At 46.5% G+C, this 14,319-nt stretch overlaps 1 protein-coding gene across 2 annotated transcripts in view; it reads right to left on the bottom strand.

The window, feature by feature from the left end:
- SLC4A4 (solute carrier family 4 member 4) overlaps positions 1–11,052 on the bottom strand; it is a 195,245-nt gene extending 184,193 nt beyond the window's left edge. Inside the window, exon 1 of one of the 2 annotated variants that reach the window (XM_081876690.1) lies at positions 10,917–11,052. In XM_081876690.1, coding sequence (XP_081732816.1) covers positions 10,917–10,948 — 32 coding nt within the window. In that variant the 5' untranslated portion in view covers positions 10,949–11,052. The remainder of the gene's footprint in view (positions 1–10,916) is intronic. The other variant, XM_081876692.1, reaches the window with a different exon arrangement.
- Between the last annotated feature and the right edge of the window lie 3,267 nt (positions 11,053–14,319).

Raw genomic sequence — 14,319 nt, 5'->3', positions numbered from 1 at the left:
GCACATTGCCAGATCTTCAAACACAATTGCAATAAGCAGGCTACGGGGAAACAAATTTCCAAGAAACCATACTAAAAGGAATATTCATAACTCTGAAAATAGCTGCAATCCTTTCCCGTAGGACCTGGTTTCCAATGAAATCTCCCCAAGAAACTTCAGGCACAGAAACTTACGAAAGGGCCAAATATGTGCTGAATGGTTTTAAAAGCCCTCTGTACACACACGCTAAATCTCCTATATTGCGCTGCTCACAGAGCCATGAGGCTGAACACTACACCACACAGGAGCAGGGGGACGACCTGACCTTATCAATACTGGTTAAGCAGTTTGAATAACCAAATTTGCTATGCTGGGACAGGAAGCCTCCAGGAACTAATGAGGAAAGTTTCTTCCCCCAACACCACCATAAAAAGAGATTTCCTGTATTTCTAGTTAGAAGTGGCTTAAAGCGTTGTGAAGAGAAAGTTCCTGCGCCAATCGCGTGCCAGTTTTGACGTATTTTACGTCAGAGAATAGAAGGAGCATATTGAAAAGAAGCTTTCGCCTCTCCTCTCTCAATTGTACAGTATGAGCTATCAGCAACACGATAATCTCATTAAGCTGAAAACTGAGAAGGTGCAGAGTCTACAGGCCACGGTGCTATGTTCTAACTGTGTTCCTGGATACTGGACTTCCATAAACAAAGACTGACCGAATGCTGGATAAGCCAATCCATTTCTTTATTTCTGCACATGCTGACATCTGGCTGTCTTAATAGCAACAGATGGTCAGACACAGGAGCTGTTGCTTTAACCAAGCAAACCAGTTAATTTCTTGTCAATATTTACACATTCTTTCGAACAATGCAACCATTAGGAAGCACTTAAAGAGAAATGGAGATGGTAGCAATTACCAAGGCCTGGTGCATCCATTTATCCTCATTAACTCCTCGTTAAATGAACCAGATACTTGATAGGAATATTTATTCCCTACTGAGCAGAACGTTTGGTATTCGGCAGACTTCTTCCCCCTCTTCAAAAGAAAGAAATAATTTTGTCTTATTAAATTGGCTTTTCAAAGCTGTCTAGCATCAGGTATTACCAGAGCCCCGAGGTGTTAACAGATATTAATTTGCACCAGTCGATTTGCAGCAGCTAGCCATACTTCCATTATTGATGAACCTATTCAAATGTGAAAGCAAGAACTGTTCCTGGGGAGTCAGCCTGACTTGCAGCTGTTGCAACAAAACTTTCTCCAATTAGGTTCTAGCGCCCTCACTAACAGCCAGGTAAGCTCAAGAACAACATACATTACAAGCAAATAATGGTCTTAAAGTAAGTTGTCTCTATAAGTTTGACCTGCGCAGCAAAGCCACTAGCTTACCAAAATGAATGTCGAGAATGAAGACTCTTCACTTCCTCAGCCTCTAACTTTCTCCACTCTGTGTGCCTTCAGCTCTTTTCTTTCTCAGGCATCTGCTGCCTCCACCAACCCGTTTTTCCACGGCTACCTGCTTAGATGTGTGCTTCGTTCACAGCACCCCTGACTTCCAGACCACTTCTTACTCTTTTCCATCTCAGTTCTGCTTGCCAGCTCCACCGCTGAAACAATACAAACTTTCCTGGCCCCAGGTCCTATGTGAGGTTTCCTCCCACCCCCCCAAAACCCTGCCTTTTCCTGTTATTACTTTTTCCCCTCTACCTAACTTTCTCTCAAATTCCTGCTTCTCTGACTACAGTGCTGCTTTTCACCCTCCCTGTTCCTTAAAATTCCTGACCTCTTTGCTTCTAACATCCCAGTCATCCCAACTACCTAATAGCTTCTCCTGGAAGTACCTTCAGTACACCATATGTGAATTTCATTTCTCTCCCATCCAAACTGACCTTTCGCTTCCCTCACAGAAGTTGCACTGTTCTTTATGATTCCGTTGTGAACACCTACACTGTAAGCAATGAAAACATGACACCAAAGGAGACTGGACAACTGGGAATTAGGGAGCAGGGATGGGAATAAACAGGTTTATATTCTATAGTAGCATGTTAAATCCTATTTTCAGATTACGCAAAATCAGCAAGTGGGGATATTCTACTGATAACATGGGATACTTAAATCTTGATATCTGCCCTGCCCTGCACTAGCAAAAATTAAAAATAATAAATGTCCAAACTTATCAGTTAAATGGAATGCTGACAGGATCCGCCAGCGACGCAACTCGCAGTGACATACATTCCCCAGGTGGATCCTGTGCACGCGAAACCAAACTGCATCACCCATTATCAAAAACACATGTAAGCCTAAGCCTTTCTTGCAGTGCCAGCCTACAATGGCAATGATATGCTAGGTGTGTTTGTCTCCACCCTGCTCCTACCTGAAAGCCTTGCAGCCTCTTCTGCTGTTCTACAGCACTGTGTGGATGCTTTGCAGCCAAAGTTCTACTACGATACCAATAGTAGCGATGAGAAATGGTGGCTTGACATGTAATAAGCCCTATGTATCCTTGTGATTTCTTAAATACTGAAAGAACAGAACACACCCACCCAACACCCAAAAAGTGGTATTGCTTTCCCATGGTTCACTGCAGGCTATACAGCAGGCTATGTGCATTAAATAATCAAAGAGTCCTGTGGCACCTTAAAGAGGCATCTGAAAAACTGGGCTTCTGTCCAGGAAAGAGCCTGTGACATAATAAATTTGTTAGTCTTTTAGGTATAACAGGACTCTGGCTGGTTTTGCTGCAAGAGACTAACATGGCTACTTCCCCCTCTGGAAATTTTTACATAAAATAGTTTGCAAATCGGAAGCTGGCCTCAGGCATGTTGCCTCTTCCTCTCCACTCCCCATTATGCGCAGTGCATGTCTCTTTATGCTATATTTATTCTAGTCCGTTGTCGTGCTGGTGACAGACTGTGTATGCTCCAGGGGGAGGGAAACACTGGGGACAGGCAGGGCAAGTGACCGAGGCGGCAGCTGGAGGGGTTGGCTTGCAAAGCAAACCTGGGCATCAGCCCCTAATAACATACTTGCAATGGGAAGCCAAAAAAAATTGTGGCGAAAATGGAAAAGGGAGCAGAAATTGTTGCAGTTTGTGTACGGTTGGGAACTGAAATCAGACAAGCACAGACTATTGGTATCCATTAACATTGTTGCCGTTTTAAAATCTGCAAATGGTATGTTATTAATTACTTTCTTTACATTGTTTCAATGTTTCCTTTACGCCGAGATGAATGCAACTTACATAAATAATTACATATGTTATGTAACCTATGTTAAACAGCAGACAGCAAGACAAATACAACGGTACCTCGGGTTACAGACACTTCAGGTTACAGACTCCGCTAACCCAGAAATAGTACCTCGGGTTAAGAACTTTGCTTCAGGATGAGAACAGAAATCATGCTCCGGCGGCGCGGCAGCAGCAGGAGGCTCCATTAGCTAAAGTGGTGCTTCAGGTTAAGAACAGTTTCAGGTTAAGAGCAGACCTCCGGAACGAACTAAGTTCTTAACCAGAGGTACCACTGTAAAGTAGTATTTGGTGGAAACTGAACAGCAGCAGAAGAGAAACAGCGCTGATGGTCATGAATACAGGTTGGAACAGAAACACCTATCTTCTGTACATGAATAAGCCTCATCCACATGCTCCAGCTGCTGCTTTATGGGGAAGAGCGAATGAATTGGATGTCCTCCACACATAAAGGCCTTCATATGGAATGTGTGTTTGAGTGAGGAAGGTACCGTATTTTTTGCACCATAACACTCACTTTTTTCCTCCTAGAAAGTAAGGGGAAATGTCTGTGCGTGTTATGGAGGGAATGCCTACGGGTGGCATGCCTACGGATTTCCCTCCTCTAAAAACTACGTGCGTGTTATGGTCGGGTGCGTGTTATAGAGCGAAAAATACGGTACTCTGCTGCTTCTCCCCCAGGGGGCCACCCAGTAAGCAGCGAGAAGAGAGAATGGGCCACATGTACAGCATTCATTGCTCTGCCCCCTGTTAAAAATGTTTCATTAGGTCCCCTCATCCACCCTTCTATTCCAAGGCACAGTTCACAGTTCACAGGAATTCTGAAAAGTCTAGCAAAACGAACATCAAATGCGGATAAGAATGGAGGGAAGTTTGTATATTGCAAGAACCCGAAGAGTAAATTCAAGTGCCTCTGTGAACCCCTGAAGCAGCTCTGCCAATATGTGAGTTGCACAGTATGTGGCAGGCAGCAGATCTTGCCACCCCATCCAATATCCTCCCCCTGTGCAGGGCTTTGCTTTTCCCCGTTGACTTATATGGGAGAAAGTAAAGCTGGGCACTTGGATAGGGGCCAAATTTTAGGTTCCATCTCTTGGTCATACTAATAGTGCGACAGGGGCCTTTGTGGAGATTAGCCCATATAGCAGAGGAACGCAATCTATATTCAATCAAATTATACCACGCCACACGAGAACAGGAAAGAGCAAAGTGCAAGATGGCCGATAAGATTCTAGATCAAGAGCAGTTGCAAGTATTAATAAGCAAACACAGGTTGCTCAAGTTGAATAAGCTGTGCCACAAACTGTACAGTGATGAAAGCAAGAAATGCAAAGCTAAAGGCTTACCTAATCCCTAACACAAGTTGAAAAGGAGAAGTTTTCAACCCACTTCCAAGAAACATTATGTGCAATGGAGATCCACTCACATATCCTGTCTCCTAGCGGACACACAACCAGTGAAAACCAAAGCAAGGAAAGGAGGGGGAGAAGACTGCAAACAAAAGGCAGGCTTATTACAACATTAGAGTGATCTAAAGGGTGGGGGATTGGACAGAGAACAAAAGGATGCTAAGACACCAAGTTTATCAGGCCAAAAAAGAAGGAACAGAGCACACCAGGATTAGCAGGAAGTTTATTTCAAGAAAGCAAAGGGAAGGTTGTGCAAGAAGTTAATTCTACTATAGTGTGAGCATGCAATATTTCCTCTTAGCACAGTGTAAGATTGTTTGGATATTACATGCCTTATAGAAACACGTCTTTCTAGAAATGAGGAGCCAATGCCACTTCATCCAATTTAATCAACACCAAGTCCTTAAACAATGCTTTTGTGTTTATCCACTGTTGTTCTTTTTCTAAATGAAAACACAATGCTAGACTGAACTGGAAATGCAATATGAAGCAGGTGAAGAAAGAAGCAGGTGTAGGTTCCATACCACCTTTCAACAAGACTAAGCCACCTAAACTGAAGAAGGCTCAACATTTTGAAAAGTGCAGGGAAAACATGTGAATTTTCTATTTCGGATCCAGGAGGGTAGGTATAGGAAAAGGGACCCCTAACCATTAGGTCCAGTCGTGACCGACTCTGGGGTTGCGGCACTCATCTCGCTTTATTGGCCGGGGGAGCCGGCGTACGGCTTCCGGGTCATGTGGCCAGCATGACTAAGCTGCTTCTGGCAAACCAGAGCAGCGCACGGAAACGCCGTTTACCTTCCCGCCGGAGCGGTACCTATTTATCTACTTGCACTTGACGTGCTTTTGAAATGCGAGGTTGGCAGGAGCAGGGACCGAGCAACGGGAGCTCACCCCGTTGCGGGGATTCGAACCGCCGACCTTCTGATGGCAAGTCCTAGGCTCTGTGGTTTAACCCACAGCGCCACCTGCATACACACACAAAAATTGAATGCAATAGTTTCTACAGCCATCCAAACTGGCAAAATATGCACACTGCAAAAAAAAAAAAGGCTCATTCTATAGATGCACAGGCGCTGAGGCTCAGGCTGGGGCTGATGATGCGAATAGGTAGCCCAAAACTTTTGCAAATCATTAGGTTGGTGAAGACTGAGTGAAAGGGGAGAAGCAAAACCCATACGAAAGAAAAACGAGTTGAGAGGCATATCTGTTTTATTATCTATTATTGTTGTTGTGCTGGCCTCTAGGCACTTAACAGTCAAGTTTAAAAGCAACATCTATCAAAAATGTAAACAACTGAATCAATATATAAAGCCTTGGCAAGGGGAGTGAGCAGGGAATGACTTATCAGCAATCCAGAGTAGAACTTTTGACTCGGCTGGATCAAACGTCACCATACGCCCAAGAGAAAAGGAATGTCCTAACCGTGTGCCAAAAAGATGTTAGTGTCAGCACCAGACAGACGTCACTTGAGGGAGCATTTCACATGCACAGGAGGAGCCACAATTGAAAAGGCCCTGCCTCCGTGCAACCTTCCAAGCCTTTCTCACAAGGAAGCACACGGAGAAGGGCCTAAGATTGTGCTACTTCTGCACAATCAAACCTCTGAAGAAACAAATATATACTAGCTATCACTTTCTCGCAGGCAGATACTACATGAGGGAGTGTCTGGTTTGCATGAGTTATTTCTAGAAGTGGGCCATGAAAACCTCACTGTTTCTCATCCCACCAATGTTACTAGGATGCACTTTAAAAATCAGAACTGGAGAACAGTTGTTTTGCGTTAAGAGCGAGATCAGCCCTTGGCAAGATCATCATCACCTTTCTTACTTGACAGATCAGGCTGCAATTAAACGCTGGTACAAAAAAACCTTTAGTGTCGCCTTTTCCCTACACCTTGAGCTGTCTGGGGGTGATGGAAACTGAAAGCCCCAAACATCTGGAGAAGGTTGGAGGAGGCTGGTTCAGAGCAGCAGAAATGACACAGTGGAAGATGTCTTTTTTTCTCCTGCACACTTCTCCACCAGATGCATGGGCAAGATTCACACAGTATTGTATTTCACCCCATAATCATCGCCACCGCATCATCATCACACCCTGTTTTTTCAGTCCCAAAATTGGGTTAATTACCTTTCATTGCATAATCGTGCTGGTATAATTCCGTTCGTCTCACTACCCAAATGGAGCAGCAGTGTATTCACCAGTAGCCTATGGATATGCATTTATCTCTCACACATTGCCAGTATATCGCATTTCCGTAAGCACAAAGGGAGCGGGCAGGCAGACGAAGCTGCCACAGGTGAGGCGCGCGATATGGCAAGACTTGCATCTTCCCGTGACAGCTAAACTGTACAGTGATGTGTTAACATGCAAAGACTGTTTAGTAATAATAATTTTTTGCTTCACATAATGGTCGCACCCTACATTTTTGCAAAAATAAGGGCATAAAATGTGGAGATGGTGTGGGGAATTACAGTACCTCCCAAGGCAACTCTCTTGCCTAGCACCATGGCTTGACCTAGCGCCCCCCCCCCATTTCTTTGCCCAGCCAATACCAGTGTCAACACAGCACACTTCTGTCCCTTCAAGAGGGACTGAGCTTGGTGCCTGGTGCTAACAGACCACAAACATGTGTCCAACCCTTCTGCTCTTTCATCTGTTTAAGCCCAAACCTTGCAAATTCCCAACAGAAACCTTTATGTGCCACAGTGGTGAAAACCGGAGGAAATGGGCAGGGAAGAAGGTAATTACTACAGGCAGGGCAGAGTTCCAGAAATACATTTTATCCATGCTTTTCGCTGAGTGGAGCCTTTAAAATAAGCATTAGCCTGGTTGAAACGGGAGAGAATGAATTGCGCACACAGGAGAGTGATCGGACTGGCAGAGGAGGGATAGAGAAATCCGTCCTTCTGCACGCAATATAAAAATGCTTTGTTTTCTTCATTTTGTATGCCTATCGCCAGCAGGCTAGGGGGTGGGTGGAATTACAAGCTAGTTATGTTTGCGGACTTCATTTACAAGGCTCAACTAGCAGCAATAGATGGTGGTAGTTCTGGCAAATAAGTATGCCGGTCGATAGCTAAGTCGCTACCGGCTCTTAATGCGCCTCTTCCCAAAGCCTCGAATATATATCCCCATCTCACAACGCAAAAACCTCCAAGCCCACTGCCCAATTTTCCTCCCTCATCGCTTCCCACTGCCTCCTTCCTCAGCTGCTCCACATGGGCGTAACACAACTCCACCCAACTTGCCATTGATCTCCCCAAACCATAGAAGTCAAAACCATGGGTTACGCACAGTTGTGTGTTCTGAATCATGCAATGCGGACCCCGCTACAACCTTGGTGGGAAGGTTGTTTAGCCTTCCCCCCCACCCCTTAAGCCATTTCTGTGCACACTCCATAAGTGGATTTTCCCCTACAAATGAAAAAGACCAAAGTCCTCAACTTCCTCGCCGTGCCATGGAAAAAAGCAGCTGCGAGAGGTGATTTTGAAGGGGTAAATGGCAGGAGGGGAAAGATTTAAATGGTAGCTCCTGCCTGCTACAGTCCCATTCAAGACAGCAGCCTCCAGGGGCTGCTTTTCATGTTTGTTTGTTTTTTAAATAAAAAGTTTGCACAGGCAAAGGGACACACAACTCTTTGAAACATGTAACTCGGTCCTCAACTTTCAGTACGCGGTCAACCTGGGCTTATAAACAATGCTTTCAACCCCAAAACCTCATCTCCAAATATTCCCTTGGCATATCTGTGCTCCCCGACCTCCACAACTTGCTAGTTTAGATTTTTAATTCTGTGGCGGAAAAGGACTTCCATTTTGCTTATGAATCAGTAAGGGATGGGGCTATAAAATAAATATGCCCCATTCCTATACTCCGCTGCCCCAAAGCCCTCTGCTGCACCCCAGCTGTGCTCAGATTCCAACACCGATAGTTGACTCCCTTTGCAGTCTCTCTGACCTGACCCCTACTATTTCCCACATCTAGTGTTCCTGTATCACGAGAGACCTCTATCAAAAACACACTCCATCTGCTGGCCACCTGAAGCAGAAAAAACTCTAATCCTCCCACAGATCCCCATTGGTTGTCTTGATAGAAACCTCAATGCTACTCTATCACTCTCTTCCACTATGCAAATTTTGTCTGCCAGCTTCCTTCCCACAACAGCGAGAAATAATTCCCTTTCCCTGTCTCAGCCAATCCTGGTTGTCTAGCTCACCCTAAACATATCCCTCTGGGCAAACTATCCTTGCATATCCAGCAACTCACTCTTTCTCGCCTCCAAGCAAGCAGCCCTTGAAACCCAAACTCCAGCATTGCTTTCCAAACTACTTCCCTTGCCAATCTTTCCCCACCAGCCCACACCCCCAAACACCTAGCCTCTCTTCGGTAACCCTACAACTTATATCCCAAACCACTAAGCCCCGCTACTCTCTTTGTGGACAACCAGTGCTGAAATTCTCCCTGACACTTATCACCTCTCTGCTAAATTACCTTGCAGTCCATCTATCATACTTTTATGCAGTCCCTAAACAACTCCTGAGGTTCTCTGCATTCCCACTACTTTCCCCAGACCTCTCAGGTCAGGTTTGGCTCCCTGCAGAGTTTCATTTTAGCCAGAACTCACCAAACCTTAGCTATGTGCATACATGGCTTTCCATGCCCAGGTTCAGCCTCACAAGAGAGTTCGTCGGAGCATGTGCAAAGTGCTTGCCTTTCTCAACTAAGTAACCATGATCACACCTGATTGTAAGCAAGAAGAGCGGGTCAATATGCACAACTTTTGGGCAAGTCTGAACACACAACACCCCTTCCAGAACTGTATATCAAAACTTAAACTATCACCCCTCCTGCCCAAACAAGAACCCCTCATACCTCTAAATCCTGCACTTTTAATCACCTACCCCCATTGTGGTCACTTCCCAATATATGGAAGTTAGATGTGATGTGGGGGGGGGCACTTTGCACATGCTCTGCAGCATACATTTTTACTGTCCTTCCTACGTTCCCATTTCCACCACCACCAATATCATTCCACCCTCACACACACAAAAAAAATTGTCTGCGGTCTTATCCCCACTTTGTGCCTGTCAATTATTTAAACCTTGTCAGCAGACCCAAGCAAAAAGCTTTGCTTTATTTTAATCCAGGCTATAAATAAATAAGTACAAGGAAATATTTTTTTAAAAATAATTTTCTTCTCCAGGTCTAGCAAACTGTGAAGAAGTCCTGTCCCGAACCAAGTACTTTTTTTCAGGGGGGGGGGTGTCTCAAGAGTATGCAGTACCGGCACCTTCTCCCCCCCCCAAAAAAAAAATTGTTAAAAGTGTGGCACTTACTACAACAACTTCATGGTGTCTACCTGCACCTTTAAAAATAAAGCACCAGTGGCGTAGCGTGGGTTGTCAGCACCCGGGGCAAGGCAAGTAATTTGCGCCCCCTAACCCGCACGCCTGGCACACACACACACCCTCCACAGTGGGCGATGACCCGGCGGCTCGGATCGGATTCGCACAGCAGTGAGAGTGAGTGAGCCAGGTAGGGGCAGAGAGCTGTGAGTGCGAGCACGCCCCCCAAAAAATGTTGCGCCCGGTCCCCCCTGCACCCCCCACGCTGCGCCACTGAAAAGCACTACCCCAAACTATTTCCATGTAGTCCTTTAGAATGGATATGGGGGGACCAAGACGAACAGAAATTTCATGATAATTGGAAGAAATACTTAATGTATATGGAATCTAAATCTCAGGTGACACTGGCGGGGTTGAAATAACTCTAACAGCGGGAAAGGCCTATGTAAAGGCGTTAAAAAGTACATGACTATATAATTTATTCGATACTTACCAAAGGAGTGGAGGGAAGTCCAAGGCTCAGTTGAGACTAACTCAGTTATGTATTTTATTTATGATTTGTGAAGTGGATATAATTTGTATAAGGTATGTGGTGGATTTTCTTTTCTTTTCTTTTTTGTTTATGTTTTTTCTGTGTATGTGTGCAATATGAATAAAAATTGATATTATAAAAAAAAGAAAAGAAAAGCACTACCCCAAACTATTTCCATGTAGTCCTTAGAATGGATATGGGGGAGCCCTGCTTCCAATCTCGCCTTCCTTCCATCCACGAATCTCGCTCCCAGCCTTAGCCTACCTGGCGGGGCGGCTGCGAGAACGCAAGAAGAAAAGCGCCAGGTGGGAGCAGGTGAGCTGTTTGCGGGAAGGAAAGCGAGCGGGAACGAGAGGGCGGCCACGCCCCTCCTCGGCCCGCCCCCCCCCGCCCCCCGTCGCCCCCCTTACCTCCGGGGGTCTCCTTTGCGTCTCTCCTCCATCGCGGCGGCCGGTCGGGGCTGCCGGAGCAGCAGCAGCCGAAGCCTTCGAGGCGAGCCGGGAGCTGCGCGCGCCCCGCGGCGTCGTCCTCCTCCTCCTCCTCCTCAGTCCTTCCCTCCTCACACGCCGGCGGGCGGCGAGCGGCTTCGGCTCAGACCCAGAAGCTCCGGCAGCGCCACCCAGCGCAGCCCGGCGCCGGACGGAGGGAGGGGGAGAAAGAAAGAAAGAAAAAGTCGCCTCAAGTTGGACGCCGAGCCCAGTCAGTCAGTCAGGGTGTCCGTCCCTCCAGGAAGGAGAAAGGCAGCGCGCGGGTCTCCGCTCCCTCAGCGGCTCCCTGGGAGGCGGGCGCGCCGTGCCCCCTGCCTGCCTGCCTGCCCGCTCGCCTCGCCTCACCTCAGGGAGCGCGCGCGCCGAGGCAGCCCCTCAGGAGAAGCGCTCCTCCGAGGCGGCGGGAGAGAGGCGGAGACGACGGGGAGAGAGAGAGAGAGAGGAGACCCGGCAGCCAGCCTCCAAGCGCGGGGAGCTTCCTCGCTTCGCCCGTCCAAGATTTAAAGCCGTGACTCGGTCGCCTGGGCGCCGCCTCCTCCCCTCCCTCCCGCCCGCCCGTCCCCACCTCCTCCTCTCTCCTCCTCCTCCTCCAGCCGGATCCCCTTCCCTTGCCAGCCCTGGTGCGCTCTCGCCGCCGGGAAGCGTCACGGGGGCCCCGGCCAGCCGGAGGAGGAGGAGGAGCCACGCCCGCCGCCTCAGCTCGGGAGAGCTAACCTCCGGCCGCGTTAGATCTCCCGCCTCAGAGTGATTTCGACGCAGCTCCCAGGAGGCTTTTGCAGTGTTTTTTTCCCCACCTTGGGCATTGGGAGTCGCTCTGTGGCGACGGGCGAGGGGTCGCGCTGGAAGGCAGGCCGGTTGGACGCTGTGCAGGAATATGCAGCTGTGCAGGAATATGCAGCTGTGCAGGAATATGCAGCTTTTTCCTTAGCGGGGTGGGTCTACTCTAGATGACCCCGGGGGTCCCTTCCAACTCTGCAATTCTGTGATTCTGTTATTCTTCCATTTGCAGAACGGGCGAAGCGGGCAGGAAAAAATCCGAAAGCAGCATGGCCAAGCGTTGCAAAAGGGACTGGAGTAAATTTATACGACCTCTAAAAGATGATTGCAAGCAGTTAACATCGCTAGCAGTAAATTTATATTTACAGATAGGTAGCCGTGTTGGTCTGCCATAGTCAAAACAAAATAAAACAATTCCTTCCAGTAGCACCTTAAAGACCAGTTACAGATAGGTAGCCGTGTTGGTCTGCCATAGTCAAAACAAAACAAATTCCTTCCAGTAGCACCTTAAAGACCAACTAAGTCAGTTCTTGGTATGAGCTTTCGTGTGCATGCACACTTCTTCAGATACAAGGTGCTACTGGAAGGAATTTGTTTTGTTTTGACCTTAAAGACCAACTAAGTTAGTTCTTGGTATGAGCTTTCGTGTGCATGCACACTTCTTCAGATACACTGAAACAGAAGTCTCTGTTTCAGTGTATCTGAAGGGTCTGGTGACTTCTGTTTTAGTGTATCTGAAGAAGTGTGCATGCACACGAAAGCTCATACCAAGAACTAACTTAGTTGGTCTTTAAGGTGCTACTGGAAGGAATTTTTTTATTTTGTTTTGAGTAAATTTATATGATATTTAAAAGATTATTGCAAGCAATTAACATTGCTAGCAGGGTTATCTGAAGACTTGAAAGGAGAAGTTTTCTACCTTTCTATATTTATTTAAATTTTGAGTTGTTTTGTAATGAGCATGATTAGAATTGGAAAACGTACAAAATGCAATGATCTAAAGGTTAATTTTGAAAGCCATGGGGGGAGGGAGGTCAATAGGCTCTAAAGAGCCAGGGAGGTAAAGTGGATAATAGTGATGTGAATGTATATTATGAAATGGAAAAATTATTTTAAAAAATATACGTAAAAAAGAAACCTCTGTGATGGTGTTATGTACTGAGTTGAATAGGATCCAAAATGCAGGAGTCTGATTGGTCCTAGAACAATAGGATTCAGAATGCAGCAGTCTGATTGGTCCACAGGAGCCACCCAATCCAGCTCCAGGTGGAAGTGAATCCACAACCTGATTGGCCTACAGGTGAATCCCGGAATTAGCCAATCACGTGCGGCCCATTGTGTAAATAATGTATATAAAGCAGACATTCTGGGGGGACTTCCATTCCTCCTCACCACTATGAGCTGAATAAAGAGCATGAAATCCACTCTTGACTCTGAGTATATTTCAAATATTATGTTCTGCCTTCTCTCCAAGGAATTCAAGGTGGTGTACTTGGTTCTCTGCTTCTTTGTTTCATCCTCACAACAGCCCTGTGAGGTGGGCAAAGCTGAGAGACAGTGACTGACCCAAGGAACTTCATGGCCAAGGGGGGGATTTGAACCCAGGTCCTAGTCCAACACTCTAAAACCACCACACCAGCTTAAGTTTAAAACTTTTCTTCCTTTCAAAGGGTAAGCCAGGTATTCAGAAGAAAACTTCTGGAAAGGGTAAGCATGCTAGACGGCAATCGCCTACTCATCTAACCAGGGAGTACCGTATTTTTTGCTCTATAAGACTCACTTTTTCCCTCCTAAGAAGTAAGGGGAAGTGTGTGTGCGTCTTATGGAGTGAATGCGGGCTGCGCAGCTATCCCAGAAGCCAGAACAGCAAGAGGGATTGCTGCTTTCACTGCGCAGCGATCCCTCTTGCTGTTCTGGCTTCTGAGATTCAGAATTTTTTTTCTTGTTTTCCTCCTCCAAAAACTAGGTGTTTCTTGTGGTCTGGTGCGTCTTATAGAGCGAAAAATACGATAAGTCTGACTGAACTGGGTGGAGTTTGCATCTGCAAAGACATCTCCTAGGCAGCTCTGCACTGCTGTTGCAGCAAAGCCAGCCGTCTTGTGGCACTTGAAAGACTGACAAATTTATCGTGGCATAGCCTCTGGTAAGCAAGAATCTGCTTCCTGAGGTTGCTCCGAGTGTTAGAAGCCAGGGATGTATACATATGGACGCAGAAGGAAGAGAGGGGATTGTAAACAGTCTGATTAACGGGTGATGACACGCGAAAAGCACAGTCTGAGACAATGCAATTGGAGGTCATGTGGCCAATGAGCACCGTGACACTTTCACATCAGCAAAAAAATAAATAAATAAATCAAGAAGCAAAGGTTGGCCACTGAGGAGGGAAAAACCCAAATCCATATTAGGAGTGACACCATTCAAAAAAGAGAGTTAAAAATTGCTGCCTACTCTGAAAAACGGCCCAATGGCACATTGAAAAACCAAACCCATTCATTGTGGCATGAACATTGTGCCATAAGGGGGGTAGATTCTGGCCCACAAAAGCTTC

Source organism: Podarcis erhardii (genome assembly GCF_964252035.2).
Source record: "Podarcis erhardii genome assembly, chromosome: 9".
Classification (NCBI taxonomy): domain Eukaryota; kingdom Metazoa; phylum Chordata; class Lepidosauria; order Squamata; family Lacertidae; genus Podarcis; species Podarcis erhardii.
The sequence above is the reverse complement of the archived record's forward strand: the minus strand, read 5'-3'. Positions and strand labels throughout refer to the sequence as shown.